The sequence below is a fragment of the Drosophila takahashii genome, chromosome 3R, assembly GCF_030179915.1.
Source record: "Drosophila takahashii strain IR98-3 E-12201 chromosome 3R, DtakHiC1v2, whole genome shotgun sequence".
Lineage (NCBI taxonomy): Eukaryota > Metazoa > Arthropoda > Insecta > Diptera > Drosophilidae > Drosophila > Drosophila takahashii.
The window spans coordinates 23,629,378-23,656,975 of NC_091681.1; the positions used below are offsets into that span (position 1 = coordinate 23,629,378).

Below are 27,598 nucleotides of genomic sequence, written 5' to 3' on the forward strand. Positions count from 1 at the left end.
GGGGAATACGCGGCGTATGCGCGATTTTAGTGTGATTGTATTCGCCCGGCTTTGCCCGTAAATCGCTCACCGAGGTTTTTGCTGTTCTAATCGCCGGTGCTACCAGCTTTGGCTTTGCTTTAACACGCTCAGATTAAAGTTGAATTGCATTAGCGATTTGAAATGTCGTCGCAGTACTTGTATTTTCCATCCATTCCATTATAATAAATATTTATTTAAGATCTTTTAAAGGTAATTTTACAAAGTTACTTTAATAGATTTATTTATTTAATTTGTATTTCTTTCTCAAAAATGGAAAAAAAATCATATAAAAAAAACCATGATATTGCATTTTTAACTTAATTTAGTTGGTAAACTTTTTGCCACACAAATAAATTTCTTTCCTTTTATGATAAATCAAATTAATTTAATCAATACCCAAAGCCGTTATTTTAGTTGAACTTTTTATCAAACGCATCAAAGGCAAATAATAAAATGAATTAAAACGTTAAACCGTAATCAAGTTTTAATCATAATTAATGGGCTGACTGCATATTTGACTTAAATCAGGAAACCAATATATATTAATTTGATTTTTTTCTACTGCTAAGTGCATGTACATATTTGTGTACTTAGCAGAAAATATAATTTTTTAATCAACCTTAATTGCATGAGCCAGACTAATTGACAAGCGTCGAGTCAACATAAATGTTAAATAACTATGTAATTATTGTAACAAATTGCAAATTATTGATGCGTCGCCCAATTAAAATTCAATTTAATTTGCGCTTAATTTTTCGCATATTGTTTTTGCTGTTGCTGTCGTGTGATTGCTGTAATTGTGGCTGTGGCTGCAATTTGGCTGATATGCCACAAATTGAATAACTCAGGCAAGTGCACACGCCCAATATGCCATATAATACGGTCGGTCCCCGGGCCTCAGTTCCACTTTCTATTCCCCGACAGCCGTTGCTCTGATTATTGTAATAAGCAGCCCAATTAAAACTCTTACGCTCTTATGAGCATAATTATCGGGGGAACAGCAACAACAGGGTCTGTTATCATCGCAGGCATCAATATTGATTGTTGACTCTTATGTCTCTGTTTTTGTTGGCTCGCTGGGGCGTGTTGTTGATGGATGCACCGATTGCATTATATGGCCTGAATGGCGCAAATTGAGTCAAAGTTGTGGCAGGACGGTTCACGTTGCACAGGGCGTATGGGCAACGTATTCACTACGTATTCCGGATGCTCATGACGTTTCTTGCGATTAATTAACCCGCCTCAGGTAGATGGCTATTCTACTGGGTCTCTCGTTCGGGATTTTGTGCTCAGGAAATACCTGTACATACGTATATATACATCTGCAGGCCTTAATGGCCGTGACGTCACTGGCCAGGCTTTCGCATTGTGTACTCGGTTGGATATGGATGGCAGATGATGGCAGGGCAGATGGATGGTTGCCCTTTGCCAGCGGCGCCCCAAAGGCGAACGCTTTTATTTCTTGCGTCATTTCATATGAAAGCAGCACTCACATTTGACATTTTACAGCATCATCAGTTGAAAAGGGACAAAAGGATCGCCAAAGGACCGGCCATCAGGGATTGGATGTTGAGTATTCATAATCATTCAGGCCAGAGAGCGTCCTCGTGGCGTATACTTCATATTCAACACGATTATTGATATTTTATTAAAGCGTGCGTTTTAGCAGGGCTGAAATATTGCATACAAATGTCGATTAATTGTTAAATTTATTTTTTCTATTTCTGATGATAGTTTATAAAATATTATGAGCGTAAACATATAAAATATTGGTTTCGCTCGCTTCAAATTATTTATCTTCTAGTTGCCCTCTTTAAAATTCCATTACCAAATCGTATTTCATCTGCCGGTGGCACTTCATCTCTTTGCGTTCCACTTCTTTGGAGGGTTTTGCATTCTCTCTAGGTTAACGACTCCATATATTTCATAACCAAGTGCAAGCTGAAAAACACATAAATATGGAGCGAAACTGCCATAAATTCGAGTCGAGACCTGCGGTGCACGTTTTTGGGTCGTGTGCCGAGTACGTGTCCCGGGGACTCCCCAACTCGCTCAGGTTACTTAATATACAACTTTTGCCCCAAAAACACACACACACTCGCACTCGCAGACATGTCCTGTTGTTCTCTGGCGGAGGAAAGGAGGCAGGAAGGCGGGAGCAGTCAGAAATGGCGGCACCGCCTGAGTTCAGCTCAGCTGCTGTTGGCTGTTGACTTGTCATTCCCCGATTATTGATTTTTTATTTCGGCTTTAAGTGCAGCACACCCACGGGTAAACCAAGCCGAGGAGACCCAAGACATCGACACCAAGGGCAGGGGCAGGGGCATTTCAGGCTTGTTTGTGCTCGAGTGTTAGTGTCGTGTGAGTTGGGAGCTCGCCCGAGAGAGATTCGCACATGTCTTGGTCTGCACTGAGAAAAAAGCTACCAAATATCCATAATCTAAAGTTATTGTAATAGCTTGATTAGCCCAGATATTTAATAAAAATATTCTGATTTCCCTTTTTCATTCCCTCTTTCATATCTTATGTCAAATATTTAAGAAAATGTATATGGATTTGAAATAATAATTTCTTCCAAACATTTATCATTTATGGTGTCCAAAATATTGAGAGAAAAACGGAAGTGAAAAGTTTCCTTGTATTTTCTTCGTGTGGAAAGACGATAGGAGCTGGGAGGGAACTGCGGCCTGGGATGACGATGGCCACGACGACATGGCTGCGGTGATATCATCAAGGTCAGTCACACGGGCGCAAGCGGAGGCAAGCGGAGCGCCAACCTGAATAAGTCGCGCTAAATTGAGCGTCTCAGCGTTAACGAGCCCCGGTGACGGGCGAGAGCCACTAAAGCCAAGCTCGTGCACCGGACGTAGTGCCGGCGCCACCCACGCCCACTCCCCACCAACCACCCACTGCCACACCCCCACCCCCCCGGGGGTCACTTCAATCGCCGCAGCCGCCACATGCGGCGCCGTGCAATAAAATACTAACCGCTACTGGCTGCCTTCTCTTGTTCCTAGTTTTTTCGTCTCATGCTGTGCAATTTCGACGTTTTTTAGTGGATAGTTTTTCCCACATTCACACAGTGAATGAGAAGGTATTATTGGTTGAAATCACTTCATAATTTTTTTTTAAGTATAGAATTTTAAGTTTAAGGTTCAAATTTAGATATTGAAAACTACAAACTTTTGCCACGCTTTTGGACCATAATAAAGGGTCTCGATCGCGAAGAAATAACTTCTGAGGCACTTCTGAACGGCAGAAAGACGATAGAACACATTTTACAAAAACCAACAAAAGTGTGAAAAAATAACTATCTTCCAACTCACTTCTGGAAGTTGAAATGAAGATAGAAGGGGATTTGGTTTTACTGCAAGCCACTCAGAAGTGACTTAAGGAAGTGACTTGGGCGACACTTCTGAAAGTCACTCAGAAGTGTCATCAAGAATCGAATTTATCAGCAATTAGGTAAACCCTTTTAGGGACTATTTGATTATTATACGTTCCTTATATTTCACCTTTATATTTTAGGGGAAGTGTTAAGCTTCGAAACAAATCGTTATAAGCTAAGTATGTTATTTTTCGAAATGAAAATAATAATTTCCATTTCTTAGCAGTTCCTTTCGTAAGATGAACGAAAGTTCCTGGGAACGCTCTGGCTCTTTTGTTTCCTCTGCCTCTGAGCCACGCCCGAGCATTTATTTTATAGTTTGCCTGGCGCCAGACATTCGCCTAATGGCCGGACTAAAGGCCTGTGATCGGAGTCCTGCCGCCTGCAAAATGAAAAGGTCAAATGGTCAGTGAAAACTTGATGATGATTGTACCTCATTAAAGCGGATGGCCATATTTTTCGGGGTTTAATGATTGCGTGGCGGTTTATAGACCGGAAGGGAATGCAGGGAAACGGCCTGGAAAATATTGAATAAGATTTGTTTAGCGAGATACGCATTTGCTTGGCTTTAATTCTGTCGCTTTTCAAATATTTATTCTGAGTATTTTTAACGCCTAAGCTTCTATTCAGAAAAAACGACACCAGTTTTTATCAACAGTCCTTTAGGTATTCAGCCTATAATAGACACCTGCCCTCACTTTTTGGTTTTCATATCAGGGGGTATCAATTAGGCTTCGCTGACTGGCGGTCTGTCTGTCCGCCACTACCCTCTTCAACTCATCAATTAAACCAGACACATCTAACCGCATACACTGCCAAAAATGGGGCACATCACATTTTATAGCTAAAAAAAAAAATTTTAATAATAAAAATAAACTCTTTAAAATAAAACTCTTTGAATTGATAAATAAAAAAAATAGTTACTGAAGGGAAAAAAACTTATTCTCCAAAAATTGTTAAAATTAAAAAACTTAAAAAAACAAAAATGGTTAAATATTTTTATTTTTAATTGGTTTAATATTGACAATTAAAACGATTCGCTTAAAAATTTAGGAATTATTATTTTGAGTATACAGCTGCTAGAAACTCACAAAAATTAGAAGAAGAACAGCATGAACGCCAAACAAACGCGAAAACAAAAAATGAAAACAGAAACATAACGCAGTTAACTTTTCCTCTACTCACTCTGCTTTTCAGAATTATTTTTTTTGGCCCTCCATTTATGGTGTCTCTTATTTTTTGTTTTTGTTTCGCTTCCTTTTGTGTTGTTTACCCTTTGGCTTTTACAGTTCGTTTTGTCGTTGGCCATGTTTTTTAGCATTTGCCAAATTTTGAAAACAAACGCAAGGGAAATAAACAAACGATGGTGGGGCGGGGGAAAAGGGAATGGTGGAAAGGTGGAGAAAATAGAGAAAGTTGATTGGGAGCAGGAAGGAAATCGCGGGGTGGGCCAAACCTTTTTTCCTCTGCTGTTGCTGTGACCTTTGGCCAACAAAGCTGACCCGATGGTGAGGGGAGGGGAGGGCGGAGCTGAAAAAGGGGGCGTGGGTGGACCGTGCCTTTCACCTGTGCCACCTGGTCATGTCCTTGTCATCGTCGTCATCAGCAACGCTGACTGCCCTCTGCGCGCCGAAACTTTTGAAATTATAATTTAATTTGAATGTCATTAAAATTTTCGCGCTCGCAACTCTCCCTATTTGGCACACACTTTTTCAGGCTATCACTTTCCCGCTCGTTGGGTTATCATATCCATGGCAGCATTCGAAGGATTTTCATGGAAAAGCAAACAAAAAAAGATACTGTGAAATCAAAACAAGAAAAAATATGCCACACAATAAATATTATGCCACAAGAAAATCTGAACATCTCAATTAAAATATTTTAAACATAGGTTTTTTAGCCGTTGTTTATTTCACTCTGTGAATAAATTAAGATGCTATGCGAAATTGGAAAGTGATTTCCACTTTCCTTTTGTCACAAATGCAGTCATGATGATTTAAGCTCATATAAAATATGGAATTTTCTCTGCTGCTGCTTTGAGTTAAACTCAGACTGCTTCTCAAAGTTGAAACACACTTCTTGGGATTTTAGTGGCTGCTTGAGCCAACTTTGAAGTTGCAACTTTATGAACACACAGAGTTGGCAAGAAAAACTGCTCGTGTCAGCTGAAACTAAGCGCTTAAATTGTGAGCAGCCAGTTCCTGGAAGAGGCAAAATAAAATAAGATAAATACAACTTCTGGTCGCTTTCCCCTCTGCAAAATAAACCCTCGTTTATGCTGGATAAAAAATGCGCATGTTTATGGAAAAGTTGTAGTGAAAACTGTGACTTGGAAAATGATGGTGGAAAAACTGCTGCAGCCGCAAGAAATTAAGAAAATATTCACTTAGGTCTTACGTCTTATCTGCCGAGTTTCAGGCAGCAACAATGTTGAAACACCCTTGGAAAAGGGACAAAAAGACAGCGATTTGCTGGGGAAACTCGAGGAAAATGCAAAGAAACTGAGGAAAATTGAGCTAATTTAGCTAAAATGTGCAGTTTGTTGAGGATGGAGAATGGGGTACGGAGAATGAATTAAATTGCCAACCTGAAACTCGCATTTCGGTGGCTTCTTAATGCCATTTTAATTGTGCGGCTAAATAACATTTAAATTACTGCGGCGCCAGCTGAGAAAGACTCTTTGTTCCTTTGTCCTTTTGCAGACAAGCTGAAAACAAGGAACCCCCGAGCCTGAGGGCGCTGCAACTGCAGGGGGCGTGGCAACGGTGTTATTACACGAGCCCCGTCTAATGGTCTGTCAGCATGCAAGGCCCAAGTTTCTTGGCTTAATTCGACGCCAGGAGTTGTTGCAGCTCGAAAACGTCAAGGACATGTTGAAAAAGTCGAAAAAATACTAGCTTTATTTGTCAAAGTGCAGCCTCCCAAGTTTAATTTATCGATAAATGCCTGATAACAGGAAACTGAATTCAATTCTATATCGTAATGTATGAAAGAGATTAAAAAAAGGAAATACAGTTTAAACAATTCATATATTTTAGTTTTGAAGTGGTATAGTCTATTATTTTTTCGATAAATCTACGATTTTTCTAATAAATCAAAATTTATTTGATTAGTTCATACTTGGGTTTACATTTTAAACCCTAAAAGCTTATTTAGAGAAGCCTTTCATTGGTTTTTCTGTGAAATCCAGTATTTTGTTATCCCAACCCTCCGCTCTTTGTAAAGTTAAGTTTTACCCTTGCACAAAGGCCACAAATTTTGAATCGGCATAAAACGCCTTGGGGTTCCATTGGTCTTTCTCGACTGCTTCGGTTTGAAAGGATATTTGCTTAAATCGGTCAAGTGACTGTAATGAAAGCATATAAGAAAATATGTTTAACGACGTTGCAGGTAAAGCCTTAGAGAGCGATATGCGCCACTCGAGGGAATCCTAGAATCCTATGAGTGGGCCCAATGCAGGTGTGTGGGTTACCAGTGGGTGGTGGGCGGAAACAGGTGGCACTCAGAAAGTTTTGAATGCAAACCGAGACCAAGAAAGGAGGCAGCTTTGCATCTCTGCTCAAGTGGTAAACACACACACTAACCCAAAGGCAAACACATAAATATTGCAGCATACAAACGGGGGCAGACGACACAAACACAGACACATACAGCCAACAAGTCAGGTCGTCCTTGTGTTTGTATGTGTGAGCGGTGACAGAACACTAAGAGAAATTATGCATTAAATACAAATGTTATATTATAATTCATAATCCTAAAACAATTATTATCAATGAAGAATATTTTTTAAACAATGCTTATTATTTTTCTTTCATTTATTAGTGAATATATTTTTCTTTTCATTAATTTTTTAATAAATTTAAAATTTAAAGGAATAATTTGACAAAAATTGACTCAATCTATGGGCTTTTTTTCATTCTGTACCCACAATGCACAATACCCTGTCAGGAAGCCGGGACAAATAGTTTAATGGCTGTTCTTTCTGTTTGCAGTTCAAACACAACCGGGCAGCCGGAGAAGAAAAGCCGGAGCGGAAAAGCAGAAAAGCCGAGCAGCCGGAGCGGGCGCTGCAAAAGTGCAACAGCTGCGCAGGAAGCCGAAGCGAACTCAAAGCCCATATCCAAATCAAATCAAAAACGAGTGCCTAGTACCGAGCTCCCATTGCCAGTTGCCGGATTGCGGATCCCAAAGCTGCTGCGGCGGGAGAATGTGTAGTGCAACACACGGGAGGCAGCTTCAAGTGGCAATTGCGGCAGCAGCGGCGAACTCAACCGGATAATAAGTTGTGGATGCGGCTTGCAGCGCCGGGCAGGCATCCCGAGTCCGAATCCGCCAGAAAAACCAGTTCCGAAACGAGATACCCAGCGAGCAGAAATCGCGAAACGCGAACAGCAGCAGCAGCTTTAGCAGCAGCAGCAACCAGAGACAAGTGGTCAGTGCCAGTGACGTCAGGCCGCCAAAGTAGGACACCAGCAGTCGCGCATCCACGTCATGGCCTCCGTACGGCAGAGCAGCCTCCTGCCCATCTCCCTGCCCCTCCCCCTGCCGCTGCCCCTGGTCCTGGTGCTATCGCTGCACCTGTCCGGCGTCTGCGGCGTCATGGATCGCCTGGTGGTGCAGACGTCCTCCGGCCCCGTCCGCGGTCGCTCCGTAACGGTGCAGGGCCGCGAGGTCCACGTCTACACGGGCATACCCTACGCCAAGCCTCCGCTCGAGGACCTGCGCTTCCGCAAGCCGGTTCCGGCGGAGCCCTGGCACGGCGTCCTCGACGCCACCCGGCTGTCCGCCACCTGCGTCCAAGAGCGGTAAGTCTATAAAACGATAAATTTAGAAGATTTTAGGGGGTGCGATAGGGCCAGCCTTGGATATTACAGTTTTATAAGCTCGGGTTGATTCTACATCATATCATGATAACAAAACAATTTTTTTTGCTGCATACTTTTTGAATACCAAAATTCCTTTTATTTTTCATTCGAGTGGCAGGTCCGCGTTAATCCGCGCATTTTAATCATTTTCAATTACTTAAAAATTAGTTTTATTTTACGACCGCCCGTTAAATTTAAAGTATACTTTAGACCTTGAAAACCTAAAATTTTATTTTAATTTTACAACAAATATTTATATTAAAAAAAATTAATTTGCTTAGCAAATTAAATAAATCTTAGGTGGTACTAAAAAAATTTTGGCAATAGAAAAGTTTCAAGAAAAGATTACGAAACAATTTTTTTTCATCCTGATGAAAACTTAACTATTTTCGCAAAGACCAATAAAAGGGGGTCATATGGTTCCGGAAATAAAACCATTTGTCATCACTGGCTTAGCGGATTGCTGGGGCTCAGAAGGGGTTTCGTGGTACGCTCCACTTCGGCGTTTGACCTAGAAACCTGCGAATCGCAGCCCGGCTGCAGCGGCAGCTCGCTGTTGACCTAACTGTTGCCAGTGACGTCATGCGGCATGCAAAAAGCCGGCCAAAGCGGAAAAAGCCAATTCGAAACTTTGCACTGCATGTTGGCACTGCCAATTGCAATCGGCCTCTGTTTGCCATTCAATGTTTGTGGAAGGGGAAAATATATTGTTTGCCAAGATACGACTATTGAAGTTGAATTTTTTTATTTATAGGATTGACCATTTAAAGAAATTTTCTGATTTAAATATAAGAATCGTATGGCAGAATAAATAAGAACCTCTTAAATTGAACGAAAAAACGCTTCTCATTCCAGTTCCATTTATTTAATCAAACTCATTTGGTTTGCTTCACTTTTGCTCTTGAAATAGAGAACCAAAGTTTTTCCGCACCCCAAACGGAAAGCCATCAAAGTGTGTGCGGCAAAAGGAAATTAGAAAAATATAGTGATAAAGGCGAATGGCAGCTGCTGGCAGAAACAGAAATCGCCTCTTCTCTCGGTCTGTGATAAATTACTTTTATGCGAAACGGCAAAGTTAATTTTAATGGACACGAAGCCAAACACACCTAAGCGTACGCTCTCCAACATATGAAAAAGTATAGTGGTATCTATAGAGACGGACAGACAAATGCTGAGCTTTGTACGAATGCGTAGGGATATCGATTCGAGCGATTCAACATTTATAAAGCGGAAAAACTATGTCAAATTGTGGGACTATGGGGGACTGGGACTACAGGGCGTGTGTGAGCCAGTGTTTTTGTGGGGAAATGAAATGAAACTGAATGAAAGTGTATGGGCAAAGCGAGCAAAAACGGAAGAGAGAGCGAATAAAAATAAATAACATAGCCAGTTAGTTTTTCGTAATTGGCATGACCGAATTCCAGATGGGGGACAAACAGCCTTTGATTTGCATATGGGTCACCAGCTAATCAAGAACTCTCTTCTCTTTTCGTTTCTTTTCGGTGCCTTTCCCTTCCGGAACCCAGTTACGAGTACTTCCCGGGCTTCTCCGGCGAGGAGATCTGGAACCCCAATACCAATGTGTCCGAGGACTGCCTCTACATAAACGTCTGGGCGCCGGCAAAGGCACGACTTCGCCATGGACGGGGAGCCAATGGAGCCGAGGTAAGAAAATAATTTAAAATAAATAATATTTAATAAATTAATTAAATATTTTAAATAAAATATATACCAGAGCAATAACAAATTAAAGTAAATAAAAAAATAAAATAAAATAAAAATATTTTAAACTAAAATCATAATAGAATTTCTTGTTTAATTAAATTAAAATATTATTGCAAATGGCATGTTTAAATATTGAATTGATACTTAATAAATACGATACAGCTTGTAAGGCTTATCATTTGATTGAGTACAAGAACTTAACACTTCCCGTTTGTTTTCGCAGCACACGAATGGCAAACAGGCCGACACGGACCACCTTATCCATAACGGCAATCCACAGAACACGACCAACGGACTGCCGATTCTGATCTGGATCTATGGCGGCGGCTTCATGACCGGATCCGCCACTCTGGACATCTACAACGCCGACATCATGGCCGCCGTGGGCAATGTGATAGTGGCCTCCTTCCAGTATCGCGTCGGTGCCTTTGGATTCCTGCACCTGGCCCCGGAAATGCCGTCGGAGTTCGCGGAGGAGGCGCCCGGCAATGTGGGCCTCTGGGATCAGGCCCTGGCCATTCGCTGGCTAAAGGACAACGCCCATGCCTTTGGCGGAAATCCGGAGTGGATGACCCTGTTTGGGGAGTCGGCGGGATCCAGTTCGGTGAACGCGCAGCTCATGTCGCCGGTCACCAGGGGGCTGGTCAAGAGGGGCATGATGCAGTCGGGCACCATGAACGCCCCCTGGAGTCACATGACCTCCGAGAAGGCAGTGGAGATTGGCAAGGCGCTGATCAACGACTGTAACTGCAACGCCTCCATGCTGAAGGTGAGTTGCCTACTGAGTGCAAATGGAAAGTGGGTAATAAAAATTAAAGATGGGAAGAAACAACAGGCGGAAAAATACGAATGATATAACAATTAGGATAAATTCCTAGAAAAAGTTCTGATAAATGGTTTTAAGGAAAATAATATTTGTAAAAATGTAAAGCCATGAAAGACCTTTCTTTTAATAATTAAACCTATTTTAAGTATTTAACGTTTTACTAAAGAATTATTTTCCGACCGATTCCAGACCAATCCCGCTCACGTGATGAGCTGCATGCGTTCGGTGGACGCGAAGACCATATCGGTGCAGCAGTGGAACTCCTACTCGGGCATCCTCAGCTTCCCCTCGGCGCCCACCATTGATGGAGCCTTCCTGCCGGCGGATCCCATGACGCTGATGAAGACGGCGGATCTGAAGGACTACGACATCCTGATGGGAAATGTCAGGGATGAGGGTGAGTGCTGCCTTTTCCTCCCGCCAGTGACTTCATCGCAACCATCTTAACCATCCCAGTCCATCTATCTCCCCTCTTTTCTGGGTCGTCCTTGCCGCCATTGTTGCATCCTCTGCGGCTGACGTCAGCGCTAAACTTTATCCAAAACAAAGTACTACCCATTGCCAATGTTGTTTGCCAAGCTTTTTAGCCCAGCTTCCTGCCTCCGCGCCCCCAAAAACTTTTACGCTGCAGCTCGGTGTTCTACATCCATTTGAGATTTTATTACTTTTCTGCAACTATACATATATATTTATATACACTTTTTGTTGTGGCCTGGCTTGGCTGGCAGACAAAATGCATTTTATTCCCGTCATTTTATGGGTAGGAAGCTGGCTTAACCGGGGCTGCCTTTCAAAAATTTCCTCCGCACATTTCGAGCACTCGTAATGCATTCGGTACTTTCTGTTGGCTCGAGTGCTTAATTTTTATGGTTTATTGCATGACACTGAGCGGCGAATCGAGGGGGTTAGTGGGTTTAGGTTTTGGGTTCTGGGTTTTGGGTTTCGAGGACTACGACTGGTAGTGGTAGTGGTTCGTTCTGGTGGTTACATTGTGCTCGGCTTAGTTCTGGCTTGGCTGTCGCAAAACTGCACTTTGTGTAATGTCCTGTATTGTTGGCTTTGGCTTTTGTTTTTATCCCCTTTTCAGCGTCGCACACAAATTACGTTTTTCGTAAACTTTAAATTTTCAGTGAGGAAAGCGGTAATAAACTGCCATTATACGAGTAAAACAGAATATTTAATGTGGGTATGCAAAGTATACCATGCATGCTTTTAAAAAATCTTTAAAATATTTTATATTTTATTAAAAACCTTTAACAAAGTTAATAAGTATGGTTACTTGGCCTAAAGAAAGGTACCTACAGGAATTAAAAGTTTAATTACCTTTGTGTCTCTGCACTTTCATTTTTTGACTACGCTGACTTAAAATTCCAAGCGCGGCATGTGTCAACGCACCGGAATTGTCGGAGTCAAAATACAGGGAAATTCAAAAGGCCGCCGAAACTTGCCAGACTCGCCCACGCAAATTGCGGTGACCCCGGGAAAAAAAAGGAAAAACATCCGTACCCACACACACGCACTCAGATATGGCGCTCAGCTGTGCGGGACGGCATCATAAATTATTTAAATATATTTCGCTCAGGTGACAGCGGGGGGCGGTGGTCGATGGCTGGTTGGCAGTGGGTGGTGGGTGGTCTGTGGAAAAGCGAAAGCAAAAATCGAGCCCTCAACTTGATGGGCGGAACGGGACGCGTGAGTGCCACACGTGCCGCAGCATTATCGAGTGGCTGGAGGGACGGCCTTTATTAAAGAGGGGAAGCAAACTATTACCGCTAAAAGTTGAGTTAAAGTTCTCCTGTAATTATTTGTTATTACCCAAGGCGGAAGAATGTTAAACCTATTGCAACAGTCAGCTATATATTCCCAAAGAAACTTCATCAATCATCAGTGTATTATAACCAAAAGCGAAAATAATATCAGCATCCCTACAAACTTAAATTTGCTTAGATTTGGTTAAAATATATTAATTAAATACAAGTAAATGTCTCATTTGCAGAATAAACCAACAAATATTTATTGTATACAAATTCGGAGAATACTTACTAAATTCAAAGAAATATTTCATATTTTTTTATTTCTAATTGCTTTACAAATAAAGATATGATAATTTAATTTGCTTTTAGTTTTACAATAACAGCTAAAGTTTAGTATCGATCAACATTTTCTATTACATTTTAGACAATCCCTTGCTTGAAAATGAATAAGGAATACTTTATTTAAACACACCTCAATATCTTGCTTCTAATAATATAATATAACCTATTTTTATGAAATCGATTTATGGCCTTGTTAGCTTAATTTGCACTCTAGCAAAACAAAATTTAAAATTCAAACTCGGATTAGACAAATCGCAATGGGAATTTTCCCTTCTGCTGCCAACGGCTGCTGCTGTTGATTCTCACTTAATTCTCCCCACATCCCTTATCCTTTTACTGGCTGTTATTCTTTTCAATCTGGTGCGTAACTCTTTGTGTGCATTGTGCTGCCAGCTTTTCCGTGCCAGGCCGTGTAAGTGGCGCACTTGTAACAAATTTTCCGTTTGCGTTTTCCTTTTCTTATTATTTTGCGAGCCGCCGCACCGCAGGATGTCGTTGGGTGGTGTTTTTGGTGGGTGGCAGATGGTAAATGGTGGTTCCTGGGTTGTCGGCTGTGGGTGGTAGGCCCTTTTCGTGGGTTGTGTTTTTCGTATAACAGATTGAAGAAGATTCTCGGGGCTTTTGTGCCAGTTCGTGCTTTGGCTTTGGCTTTGGCTTTGGCTCTGGCTTTCCTTTCGATTTTCTTGTTGCTGTTGGCCAGTGGATGTTGCTGATGTTTTTGGTGTTGCTGGTTGCCAGTTGCCAGTTGCTGTTGTTGCGGCTCCTGTCTTGCCAGGAGCAGAATAAGCCAGCAGACACGTGTGCTTTTCTGCTCACTTTCACTCATTGCTCACAGCTGCTGCTTTCCGCTTTCTCTCTGCTCCTGGCTTTCTCTCCCGTTCGCTCTCCGTATTCCGTATTTCGTATTCCGTATTCCGTTTTACGTTCTCTTTTCTATTTTCTCTTGGCCAAAAAGGTGTGCGTGCATGGCCGCCAGGCAACTGCCACCATTTTCCATGGGTACAAGTACCGTTACTCAGCTGAGTGTGTGTGTGGGTTAGTGTTTGTGCCTGTGTTTGTGAGTTCAAGGTCATCTAGCATTTGCAACAATACGAATACAAATTCAAATACATTACGATGAGCCGCGCACATGAAAGCATCCTTTTCTGTTTGTTTTTGACAAATTCGGTTGCCCTTCGCGTCCTTTTTGCATACTATATAGAAATTATATAAATATATATACATTTTGTTTGTGCTCTTAATGACTATCCTAAATAAAATATAACTAATTGTTTGGAAAAATTCAGAAACGCATGCGGAATGGGTTTCCAGATTTATCTTGCACTTTGCCATAAATGAGTCAATAATTTGGATTTAAGCTAAAATTTATGTATTTTGCTATATAAAAAAGCTTAAATTATTTTTTATCCGAATTTTCTTTGGGCTGAAGTGCATCCGAAAAGTATGCAATGAACTCGAGGCGCCAACTTTTCGGTGCTTAAATAATTCATTTTCGGTGGCAGGTCCTCCGACTCGCGATTGCATGCATATCCTGCGTGAGTATGTATGTGTTTTTGCCTGTGGTTGTGCCTCCTTCGCCTGTGTGTGTGCAAGACAGCTTGTTTGCTCGTTAATTGCTTCGCGTTCCGAGACGGCCAACTTATCGCTGGCTCCGTAGTTGTAGTCCCGAGTTGTAGTCCTGAATTTCGCCTCTAGCCTGGCCGAATCAGCCGGCGTTGTTGTTGCTGCTGCTAACTCAATTATACACTCATTAAAACCGTATTTACATTTCGCCTGTGTGTATGTGAGGGAGTGAGCGAGATTTCCCGCAAAAAAAGCAAAGAAATTTGTGGCCACAGAGTGAGTGTGTTGTTCGCAATTTAATTAAAAGCGTATACCCGCCATCCAGTAATAGTTGAAAAACGCAAGGTCGTTTCCATATGTACAGAAAAATACCAACATGGTTATGCAAATTCTAAGACTCTTCATAGCATTTGAATTACATTTTTAAGACCCCATAACTCCGATTGATGTGAGAGAATCGGAACGAATTTCGGTCTTTAAGTAACTTTAAACAATCCCTGCCTTAACGGAAATATATGTCTTGACTCGCCCCTTTTTCTGGGAAATACTTATCGACTTTGGTAAGCGACAGTTTCTGTCAGCTCGTTCAAGATTGTTTGCAATTCAAGTCAAAGCTCCTCGTGCCTGGCTTTGCATAAGGTTTTGACCTTAATGGAATCGAAGCAAACATAAACACAGTGGGCCAGCAAGATAAATTGGGAATGGGTTGCACGTGCCCTCGGCCCACACAAACACAGATACTCGACTATGTGTCCTGATGTTGCTGCTGCTGCCGTAAGTGTTGCTGTTGTGTTGCTGCTGCTGTGTTGCTGCTGTCGTCGCTCATAGGCAGCAATTATGGTTCGTTAGTGTGGCCCGTATTTGAAGTGTGCGACAAAGACAAAAGCCAAGCAGAACAACAACTGGGCCAACAACAAGTGCCATAAAAATTAAGTTAATAAAAGGCAACGACGAGCCGCTTTGTTCTATCGCCCTGCCTTTTGTACCGTGTATTACTATAGAGGAAGGGTTGATTGTTTATGAGAAAGAATGATATGTTCAAAATTAAAAAACTAATAAAAAAATAAATATTAATAATAATACAATTACTTATTTAAAATGTCGTTTTAATATTTCTTTGACAGATATCCGAAGTTATATTGATATCTTCCTTATTTTTGTATTTATAAACAAAAAGGCAGGTTTAAGTTACTTTATACAAGTTTTTCTCAGCCGCGAAGGTAAGGGTACCCACCCATCCCATTATCTCGGGTACTTTCTAGTCGACTTTAGGGCTCGTTCTCGTTTCAGTCTTCTGTTTTTGTAGTGGGCACGAGTTTTTGGTTTATTCTATTTTGCACTCTTTCACTTACTTCTCCTCGGCTTCTGAAACTGTTATGATTGCTGTTGCCGCTGGTGCTGGCGCTGCTGCTGGGTCTAAGGACTTGGGGTTAATGCTGAGCGCGGTGTCCTTGGCACGGCCCCTCCATTGTGAGTCGGCATCTTGAAGCGCCGCCTGTAGTGGTAATTGTTTTTCCAGATTGGCCAACATCCCTCATCGCGTCACTTCTCACCCAGCATTGTTATGAGTTGACCTCGCACGGGTTAAACACTTATTCCCCCATCTCCTCTTTTACAGGCACTTACTTCTTGCTGTACGATTTCATCGATTACTTCGATAAGGACGATGCCACGGCCCTGCCACGGGACAAATATCTGGAAATTATGAACAACATTTTCGGCAAGGCAACGCAGGCGGAACGCGAGGCCATCATTTTCCAGGTAACTTTCCACTACGCATTTGAATTCCTTGAAATGCAATTTTATTTTATTTTGCTTTAAATTTATTAATTTAAATTTGGCAAAAACGTTATAGCCAAATAGTTAGTTAATTTCCTTATCAACATAGCGAAACAGTTTCCAAAAGTTCATCATTTTTCCTAAATACGTCACGCAAATCGCTTAAAGTGCATTTGTGCAACGTGCAACTACTCCGTGTCACCAGCAGCATCGCGGCATGTTCTAAACACGTTAAATGCGACGTCAACGGCGACGGCTGGCTGATTGAATTGCATTTAGTGGCTTAATTCATTTACTCTGTTCTGTAGCCGGGAAAATTCATTTTGCGGCATTCTGCGTCAGCAGTGGATAAGCTTTTGACAGTTCAGAGCGGACAGAATCCGGGATTAGCTGGCCCAGGAGATACCCAACGAACCAGAACCTCTGAAATGGTCGAACGCAAATTGGCAAAAATGACAGCTAACTTCATTTCATGATTGACTAGGGACATTTTTCCCGTGATGTTGGCCATAATTCCTAACTCTATAAAAAGCGAGCAGAAAACTATCGAAATTCTAAGATCTGTTTACTTTTAGGAATAGATCTCTTGAGATTTAAACCTTTTTGGCTATCATTACTCTTTGTTTTTTGTTATTTGGCGTTGCTTAAAATTTGTATATTTAATTTGGCGCCCAACGTGGGGCTTTTCATTTTCAAAGATAATAGAGTTAATTCTGATAGATATTTTCTAGAACCTAAATTAAGTCATTAATATTAAAATAGACTAAATCTTAAACCGTTTCGCTCACTTTTCAGTACACCAGCTGGGAGGGCAATCCGGGATATCAGAACCAACAGCAAATCGGACGCGCTGTGGGCGATCACTTCTTCACCTGCCCCACCAACGAGTATGCCCAGGCTCTGGCGGAGCGAGGAGCCTCCGTGCACTACTACTACTTTACACACGTGAGTACCGTATAGGGGGTGTCCACCGTAGCCAGACCAAATGGACTGGACGGCCTGGCGGCCATTAAATATTTCTCAGGCTTTGACACGTAAGATGGCGTTGAAACGCGTGCGTCCAATCGTAATGCGGTCAAATGGGGCGCAAGTGGCGCAACGGCACAAAAATCCACGCTGAAGCCACTGCAACGCAGGCTACGGCAATTTGCGTGTCATTAAAATTGCACACAGGGCTAATGGCAGGCAGCAGTCCAGCTCGGAACCAAAGTGGATAACTGTCGCAGGTATTCGACACTAGGAAAATTTCAGTCAAAGTCTAAGGAAGTGTAAGGGTTTTAAGGAAATTAAAATTGCTTAGAGATACTTAGGGACTTGACTTCCAATTGAGATTAAGATTTCGATGGAACATTACTAAAATATTTTCAAGAGTTTATCTCTTAAGATGCTTAATTTCTCTCCGTGTACTCCACTGTGGCTGCATCTCCAGCGGAAGCAGTTACGGCGTCAAATGTCAACGCGACTGTGTGAACCTTAATTATTAATGGCTGAATGATGGCGGGGCGTTTCCAAAGACCGATGTGTGGCTCTAGGGGTTGAAGGGAAGTGCCTGAAAAAGCAGAGCTTGCGGCTAATCTGCAGCACAGAAAGTAAAAGTTTCTTTAGTCAGAATGAGGTCAGGAGCAGACCCTAGTTGATTGCTTTTGGCCGAGAATAGCTCGAACATGAAGTCAGGCCAGTGTTATTTCATTGTCTATAATTATTCAGGTAATGAAAAGTTCACGAGCAGGCATCTGTGAAGGTTAGAGTTGACATGGTAATTAACAAAAAATATTCTGACTTCCTTAAGTGTCTTTGTTTGTTCTTTTAGACTTAAAACATTAACTTACTAATTGAATCTCAAAGTTTTTGATTTTAAATTGTGGTTTGCATTATCTACTCAGAAGCGTAGATATATCCTTTCATTATAATCAATGAGGTACAATAGCTGCGATGAGTAACGATTTTATTGACCAATTAATTCGTTAACCTTCTGCAATCGTACAACTACATATTCCACGTAATTGCTGTATTTGTTATGATTGAAAAATCACCGCCGCGGGATAAAGATATCTGCCCAGTCCCTTGTCGTGTGCAATTTTACGTGGCGTGTCCGGTCACTTCGTGTGTATTTTTCAATTAATCAAGCAATTTGTTGAAGACAGCCACAATGCGTGCAATCCATTTGATTGGACTTCATAATGTCACACCTATGGGGGCAAGGGTCGCTGTTGTCGTTGTTGTTGTCGTAGTTGCTCTTGCGATTGTTGAGTTGACTGGCAACCTTGGCCGCCATAATTATGGTAACCAAAAGTTTCACGCAACACACGCCCACCAGCGAGTGAAGAACACTCGCACAGAGAAGCCCCTCGTTGGGCGCCAATTAAAGTATACGCACACGCACAAGCTCAGGAGGTTGGCCGCCCTGGGCAGACAGAACAACTGTACAGCTATACAACTACTTTGCGGGAACAGGACCGGCAATCGTTACTGGATCACGACCCTGCGAATGGGGGGGCAGGAGCATGGGAGCGGAGTCGACTAATGAAACTTCAATTTACGAGGTCACGGCCCGCATGCCCTGCACGTGTGGGGCATAATTTCAGTCAGTTATTTGTTTAAACGACTTTGGCTGCGGTGCTTGCTGCCTGGTGCCTGCTGCCGTCGATTGATATCGGCTTGTTGCAGGCCCAGTTGGATCGGCCTAATGATTAACAAATACGCAGCTCTCACAATGCGTATACGCAGTGTGGTTTGTATAATGTATTGATTTTCGTTCGCCATCTTCGATTCCTTGAATACACATGGACTAATAGCAATGATTCGTAGTCGATATTGACCGACGATAAGTGGTAATTTGGCTGAACAAATCACTGCAGTAGGCAAATCAATATTACGCATACGCAGTGGGGGACCAAGTGGGTAAAATGAGCATTTTCTATGGAAGGCTAATACGCATTGGTATTGCACATAATAAATATTATTTTTTAGTTTCGGCTGTTAATTATTTTCTACATCACTTGTTAGTTTTTCTCGAACAGGTTAACAAATTACCCACACATTATGCTCTTCACTTTTGATTTATGGTCAACTCTGTCGCCAGTTTACAGTGATAATCAAACTGTTTTCCCGCCGAGTCGTTAATCCTTCCGGATGATTGCACAATATGCAAACTGAGTGCGTGCCGGGTGGCAGTTCGACTGCATTGTTTATACCAAATCGCCCGTTAATAATCCAATAGACCAGCGGGGCCAAAAGGTTGAAGCGGCCAGAAGAAGCTGGCTGGCTGGCGCCCCAAAAAATGGAAATGAAAGCAAATGAAATTAGTTTTAATTACAGCCGTCAAGTTGCAGCAACAGAGCTCGTAACTCACTTTGCCCATAAACGGGGCCGCGATGGGGCGACGAAGCATGGCGAATGGGGTCGCCAGCTGCTAAAGTGCCTGCCAGATTGTCTATCTGCTTGGCTGGTGACCGGAATGGGTCAGGGGTGTTGGGGGTTGGGGGGTTACCCCCAATGGCCAGTGGCCACATGCTTGACTGACCAGCCAGCCCACTTTTCTCCCGTCTTCCTACCATTTTCCGCCCATATTTCCCGGCTCCTGTTTCTGTTTCATTTTGCCGTTCGCCGCTGACTACTGCAGCGTGCAACGTGCCTGGCACTTAAATAAGTTTTCCTTCTCAACTGCTTCTCGTCCTAATCCGACCCCCTAACCCCTCATTTTCCTCTTTTGCCGCACTCCACTGTACTTTACTCCACTGTAGTTCACTACTCCTCCCGACTGTCGACTGTCGACTCTCGACCATGGCGTTTCTCATTATGACCTCCGAGTCCAAGTTTCTCCGCTGTTTGCAATTTTTGCGCTTAAATCAAAAAAGTTTACTTCTCCGCTCCGGCTGCGTACAATTTTTCATTATTTGCACGAAAAGGCGTAAGGACTGCAGGACTTTTATGCTACGTGTGTGTGTGCATGTATAGGGGACGTGTGTCCTGACAGCCAACGGCCAAGTCGCATAAATTTCCAACAACTTGGCAGGAGCAGAAGGAGCAAAAGGAGCAGGAGCAGAAGCCCCGCATTACCAGAATTACCCTTGGCATATCCCGGACACTATTCATTATGCGACTTGGCACTTGGCTGCCAGCCTGTCAAGGTGCAGCTCAAGCAGAGCCCAACTGTGGCCAACTCAAGTTGAATGGTTAAGTGGTTAGCCCTCAGCTTTCAGCCCTCAGCCCTCGGCTTTCAGCTCTTGGCTAGGCCTAATGGTCAGCAGAATCGCATTGGCGGGTTTTGGTTTTTCGCTTTGCATGAGATTGCATTTTACAAGGGGATTGCCTAATTAGCATTTGCCAGGAGTAGTCGGAGTAGTCGTTTCTGCCAGGGAATTTACAAGCAGCAGATAATGGCAAAGAGTGTGGCAGGGTAGCAGCTTTAACAAAGCGTAGTGAAGCAAGAAAGTATCTATGCAATATTCTTGGGTTTTTGATTAATTTATTAGGTTTAATTTATATAAAACGTATTTAGGTAAAGCATTTGAAAAAGGTTACAAGATGAAAATGGAACCTTTTTAATGGAGAAAAGCAATAAGTGAGAAATAAAATATGTACCTTCTTTTTGGCCTTTTTAAAAGTACTCCGTTTTGTGAGAGTAATCTCGTTATTTAAATAATAAAGATTTTTATAATTGTTAGTATTTGATCACCATTTTATTATATCAGCTATCGAAAAACTTGTTAAAATTCATAAACAAGTGTCAACACTTGAATCTTTATTGAAAGGTATAACAATTCGTTAGAAATAATTTTAAAAGTTTTCTTTTGAAGTTTTGTATGATATTTACATTTGTTTCTCAATTATTATGGGTAAACAAAGTTTAAGAATATTTTTTTCTGTATGCCAAAAAAAAGGAACGGCTTAAAGTTCTATCCATGCATTTATCTATCGCGTTTTGTGGGCTTATCTTTAAGCAGATGTCGCTGCGGACATGGTCCGTTGTGTAACAGGGCGAATACGCAATGTGGTCGCACATGCACGTACTCATGGCAACAGCCTGTCCTGTCCTGCCCAGCGATTCCGCATCGTCATCCCCCAGATGCAGTTGCAGTGCAAACTGCCGTGAGATACGTGAAACGGCGCCACACGAGAGCATTTAATGCCGCTGCCTGTCAAGGGCGCCAGAGTTTTGGGTCTGAAATGGTGAAATGCTGAAATTCTGAACTGGCTGTCGACCGGGCGTTTACTTATTTATTCATTCGCTTCTGCTTTTTTTCCTTCGCCGCTCCAGTGCGCGGCATGCTGCGACAATATTTACAATTTACAGGGAACGCCAGCGAGCAGGCGAGCAAAATCAAATAAATAAATAAGAAGGGTAGATGTTTATCTGCATAATTTCTGGCTGAGTTTACGACAGCGTCGCGGCACTGTTCTCATTTTTCGACGGCCCTTTTTCACCCCTTCCCTGTTTTTTTTTCTTTTTGCAGCGCACAAGCACCTCGTTGTGGGGCGAATGGATGGGAGTGCTGCACGGCGATGAGATTGAGTACTTCTTTGGCCAGCCGCTGAACAACTCCCTGCAGTATCGACCTGTGGAGCGTGAGCTGGGCAAGCGTATGCTCAGTGCGGTCATCGAGTTTGCCAAGACGGGGTGAGTACTGTGGCCCGAGCTTTTCACCCGAGAGCTTTCGCCTTGATTTTATGGAAAACTTAGCCAAGTTCTCCACTCATTTGCCATAACGAAAGCTCTATATATACGTATGTCTTGCAGAAATCCCGCTCAGGATGGCGAGGAGTGGCCCAACTTCTCCAAGGAGGATCCCGTCTACTATATTTTCAGCACGGACGACAAGATCGAAAAATTGGCCCGAGGTCCTTTGGCGGCCCGTTGTTCGTTCTGGAACGATTACTTGCCGAAGGTCAGGAGTTGGGCAGGTGAGTGATGATATATGCAAATGCATATAGACGCCTGACACACTCCGATCCGAATGTGAATGAAAGTACAGTCATCGTCGGTGGTTTCTGTCCCCCATTGTACTGTATTGCTCTATCTGTGTTCTTTTCGTTTGCCTTGTGCTGTGTCGTTCGTTTCGTTTGTGTGTAAGTTTGGCATACAATTAACATAAATTTGGTATTCGCTACGATATATCGTAAAAAAATGGCATTAAGTCAGCTAATGGCTGTCGGCATCATCGGAACCACACCTCGAGACGAGCTGCGATTCGGTTTCCTCCGAATCGGGTTCACGCTGGTCAAGCGAAGCATACGAGTCCCAAGTGGATTATTCACTCGGATAATGTATGTACTGATACTGATGTCTGATAGCGGCGATTAAAGTGCCAACCTATCCCAAGACTTTCTTTCGGGAATCTCTGGACAAAGAGCAAGTGTCAATGGGCCTCGGAATCGACAAGTTGAACACTTACCGCTCGAATGATTAATGATGTCTCAGGGGTGCACAGAAAAAAATATTTGTTTATTTTTTAATACTTTTTTATGTTTGATTATGTCATTTGAGAACCAACTTTTATTTGAGTTTTTTATAACAGGTTTTTTATAATTTAAAGTTACATTTTAAACAATATTATATTTATTGCTGCATAGCTATTTTAAAAATAAATTAGTTAAGAATCCAGTGACAAAAAGATTTAAGACAACAAAAATGATTTTCAAAATATATATTTTTGTTATTTTAATATGAATAAGTGAGAAAATTTATTTAAAGCAATGTGCATTTTTTTCGGTGTGCTATACAGTTAAAGCCTTTTAAGCTTCTTCCTTTCCAATAGTGAGTCAGAGGGGCTGACGCGACTGTTTCGGTGAAAGATTTTATAGTTATGCTTTTTAATTTATTTCATTTATGCGGAGCATCGTTCGTCGTCGTCCGTGTTTTCTTATTTATGGCACTGTCAGCTTTTCAAAATGTGCGCATCAATCAGGGAAATGAGTTGCGAGACAGATCGGACGACTGACCGAGAAAGAAATGTAAATATGCATATATGCCGTAAGCCAAGAGCTATAAGCCTGGCCCTGACAATGATCAATGACGAGGCCCGTAAAAGCCCAATATCTCTAGGTAGTTTAGTTTAAACCGCCTGTTTGTGGGCGTCGCGGCTTTTATATGTTTGCACTTAAGGCTGTAAAAGCCGGGGGAGCCATTAAAGCGAGTGGGCAAGTTTATGGGTTTTGGGTGAAAGATCACCATCGCAGGGGACCGCGCCACCAAGTCTGGCCCGCAACCGAGCCACCAAACCACCTAATCGATGAGTGGCACAAAAGAAAATTACTGTCTCACAAATTAATAAAAACTTAATTTATGCTAATTAACCGTGTTGGTTTTAGGAGCTAATTTTGGTTTTTAGTTTTACATAAATCCGATCGATCGAGTATGCAAATGAGGCTGGGGGAACGAACTGGGGACTTGGTGAGAGAGCGGGTGGTGCAGGCCCCCCTCTCCTAATGCAGGCATCTCCTCAATCGATCACTCGGCGGGGATTTGGTTTTAAGTTTGGATACACATAGCTATATGACAAGCTCCACTTTTGATCTCTGGCTGCGGTAAAAGTTGCCACTTAGCACCCGAAGATTTCTACTAAATATCCACCCTTCCCCCCTTAAAATCCCCCCTAAATTCAAAGCAAACTGGTTTTTGGCAAATTAATTAATTTGCATTTGTATATGTAGCGGTTTATTCTTTATGGCCAACAGCGCTTGCCAACAATGCTTCCCATTTGCCTTAATGGCCATTTAAAATTTCACCCAAGATCTAGTTTGTATTAATCTTATACAATGGGAACTGGAACTGGTCGGTCGGTCGTCGGTCGTCCTGCTGTGTTTACCAGACACGCTGGCACCGCTGGATTCGAGAAATGTCACCGGCCGCGATAAATAAACGATCGCCGTGTCATAACTCAGGCGCACGCGTTGAGATACGGATTAAAGCCCGCTTGTAGATACAATATCTTTTGCATTTGTATGGCCTTTTCTCTTTCGCCTCGCTTCGTTTCGTTTTTGGTTTTTGTATTTCGGCTCTTAGCGACACGTGTTTCAAATATGCTCGCCGCGTTTAATTCGTATGTGGTTTTTGTGTTGCGGCTGTGCCAATTTATTTCTTCATTATCTGAACGTATAATCTATGGTTTGGTCAGCCTTTTAAATTCAAATTAGCAAAAATTAAATGCACGCGACAGACAGACAGAGTGGCTCGAGAAATATGAACAATTCGGATATTATAAAAGCGATTTATTGCCCGGCTCTAGCCGAAGATTGATTTCGAAATTGATTTGCTTCGCCATGTTTTATTGCCTTGCTTGATTTTAAGTCATTTTGCACACTTGCACTTCCACCTGACGGGGATTATAAATTATAAGTCGTTGAGCAAGTTATCCCTGTACTTTAAGCGAAGAGAGAAAAACAACAAACACTTTGGGCCTGGTTTGGCGTGTTGAAATCTGATCGACTCGCCGGCCGGGCCATTTGAAGTTTGTATCTTGTCTGGTTTGTTGTGGCCAAACAACTTTCGAATGAATTAGCACACGAATTTTGACTGAACATATGTTTGCATAAATGTAAAAAATTATGACATGACAATGCAAAGCAGACCGTTCTGAGGGACTTTTGAGTCGGTCCAAGGTAAGTTTGCGAGAATTTCCCCCTAAGTTTTCGTTTTTCGTTACCATTGCACCGAAACTCGCACCGAAAACCAAACGCTTACTTGCTTAACTTCATTTTGAGAGTACCTTTTTATGTATCCTTATCATTTTTGGCTTCATGTGATGGCTTTTGAGCGATAACGGAGCAGTAGATTAGAAAAGATGGCTGTTTGTTGAGAAGAAGAACGGATTACCTTTTCCAGAACCGCCCACATACATACAATATGATCATTATTTACCTGTGCAATGTTTTCTTTGAATATAAACTCCTGTATCTTTCTCTTTTCGTAGGAACAGGCTGCGATGGTGATTCGGGCAGTGCTTCCATAGCCCCAAAGCTGCAGCTCCTGGGAATCGCCGCTCTGATCTACATCTGCGCCGCATTGCGAACCAAAGGGGTTTTCTAAAAGAAAACCACTTCCGGCAGTAACCACACAAACACACACACACACTGGAACTCACACACCATCACAGCCACACCCACAATCACACACACACACACTTAAAGTTAGAACACGTATATAAATAAAATTTAGCAAGCGGAAGGAAACCAAATTTTTTGTAGGCGCAGACATTTGTGTAGGAGCAGGAGATTTGTTTACGGAATTTAGTAGGATCGGTTTGAGCAAGTCGATGGCAATTGCTGAACATTTGTAAATTGAACTTAGAGCTCTACGCACCCCTAGGCAGTCGGATGGTCGGGATGGACGGAGGGTCCTCCCGGCCAGACTTCAGACTCCAGAGACCACTGTAGCCACATGCCACATGCCACGCGCCATAGGCCAGGCCCAAACCAAATTGTTTTGTGTAGCACAATGCTAAATTGCTTAATTTGAGAGAAATTGGCCAAAAAATGGACGGAATTTTTGATAAATATTAATGAGAATAGAAGAAAAACAAAAATGCTTGTCTTGCCTTCGGGGGCAGCCAAAAAGAAACAAAGTTTACAGATACGTTTACCGAACGGAGAAGTCATAAATGCTCAGATGACAGACACTTTTTGCCACGCCCACATTCTTGAGCGATCTTTGAGCGCATTTAATGGCACAATTTTAGCTTTCAGTTCGAAAAAGTCCTTGTTGCCTAACTATATTTGGCCAAATTGCATTGGTTTCATGCTTAGGTTGAGGGTTCGTTTGATTTCGATTCACTTTCCCAAGGAAAACCAAAAACCAAAACCACACACGAAAATTGTAACCACACAAGATTCTTATGAGAAAAACCCAAATGGAAATTTTCGGAATATCAACAATTGTATTGTACAAAAATTGGCATTGGTTTATTAGAACGAGAAAAGTGAAAGTAAAAAAACGGAAAATACAAATCGATTAGTGAATGTAGCCCCAAGTCAAGCAACCAAGACAAATTTTTTCGAAGCGAACAAAGCGAAACAAATTGATAAATTGTAATAAAGAATCGATCGAAAAATGAGGTTTAAGCATAGTTCGGGGCGAAGACGAAAACGAAGAGGAAGACGATATTTATAATGCAAAACATATCAGTATATTATTGTATTTGTACTAAACGTTTTACAAATTGGCTTAGTGAGAAAATTGGACGGACGAATATTGAATAATGAAATGATTTAATACTGAATAATGGTAATTAGAAATTTTATACACATAGCGAAATTGGATCAATGATTAAACACACAACGTGTTGTATAATGAGTAACGTATATGTACTTGGTATGTCTATATCTATAAATAAATATTGTTCAAAACGTAAATCCAGAAAATGAAATGAAATGATCATTGTCAACCCTAGAGTTCAGTGTGTGTCGCAGACTAAATGAGAGCTAATGAGTAATCGTAATTGTAATCTGTAATCGTAACCGTATTCTGTAATCGTATTAAAGGCATATCAATATGTATTAACTATGAAAAATCGAAACCCTTTCGAAATTTACTAAGGTAAGCCACACTGATATTAATTAAGTTATTTTTATCAACAATTATTATAATACCACACACTATCTGATAATACATAGATTCAACAAGTATTAGACTTATGAAGAACAACAACATTAACTGTTTGCTAACATTTGAAAGTTTTAAAACCAACCAATAAATGGGAAAACCCTTAAACCGAAAAACCAAAACAAAAACCAATGGAAAATCCAAATAAATAAATGATTATTGTATTGTATTAGATATGAACTGTGGTCGAGGCCTACTGAGCGATGTTCGCTTTCAACTGTAGCATCTAGGAAAATTTATGTGACCCTCTAGCCAGGTGACGAATGCACTTAGGACACTGTGTTCGATTCCGTTATATCCGATACTACTCGTACTCAACACCAACACCAATGCAAGCAACGATATCAAGCCACTCTCTTAGAAATCTCCCCATAGTTATACGACAATTGCACCGCGATTAACGAATAATTCTACAATTGAGCGATAAGCGAATCGGAAGGAGCAGCAGATCCACAAGGCATTCCTAAGTTATGCATTACTTTAAATACATCTTAAAGGGACAAACAAGACAACTAACAAATCGAAGCAAAACAAATAAAAACACTGCATGATGCGAAATAATAACTTAAACAAAAGGATTTTTTAAGTATATGTGGAACATTTATATTTTTATACCATGCAAGAAGCGAAATGAAAACAAAAACCGAAATTGCGTAAAATGGAGATATTAACAAACGATGAATAACTTTAAAATTTTGTACTAAGCCATTGTCTAAAACTGTGGACACGAAAAAG

At 41.7% G+C, this 27,598-nt stretch overlaps 1 protein-coding gene across 4 annotated transcripts in view; it reads left to right on the forward strand.

The window, feature by feature from the left end:
* Ace (Acetylcholine esterase) overlaps window positions 1-27,598 on the forward strand; it is a 37,550-nt gene that overhangs the window by 5,793 nt on the left and 4,159 nt on the right. For 2 of the 4 annotated variants that reach the window (XM_070216515.1, XM_044394100.2), the window contains 9 exons: window positions 7,402-8,214; window positions 9,801-9,939; window positions 10,223-10,768; window positions 11,015-11,222; window positions 16,103-16,245; window positions 17,059-17,208; window positions 21,720-21,883; window positions 22,004-22,167; window positions 25,176-27,037. In XM_070216515.1, coding sequence (XP_070072616.1) covers window positions 7,901-8,214; window positions 9,801-9,939; window positions 10,223-10,768; window positions 11,015-11,222; window positions 16,103-16,245; window positions 17,059-17,208; window positions 21,720-21,883; window positions 22,004-22,167; window positions 25,176-25,291 — 1,944 coding nt within the window. In that variant the 5' untranslated portion in view covers window positions 7,402-7,900 and the 3' untranslated portion in view covers window positions 25,292-27,037. Of the gene's footprint in view, window positions 1-7,401; window positions 8,215-9,800; window positions 9,940-10,222; window positions 10,769-11,014; window positions 11,223-16,102; window positions 16,246-17,058; window positions 17,209-21,719; window positions 21,884-22,003; window positions 22,168-25,175; window positions 27,038-27,598 lie in introns of those variants that run through there. The other 2 variants (XM_044394101.2, XM_070216516.1) reach the window with 2 other exon arrangements.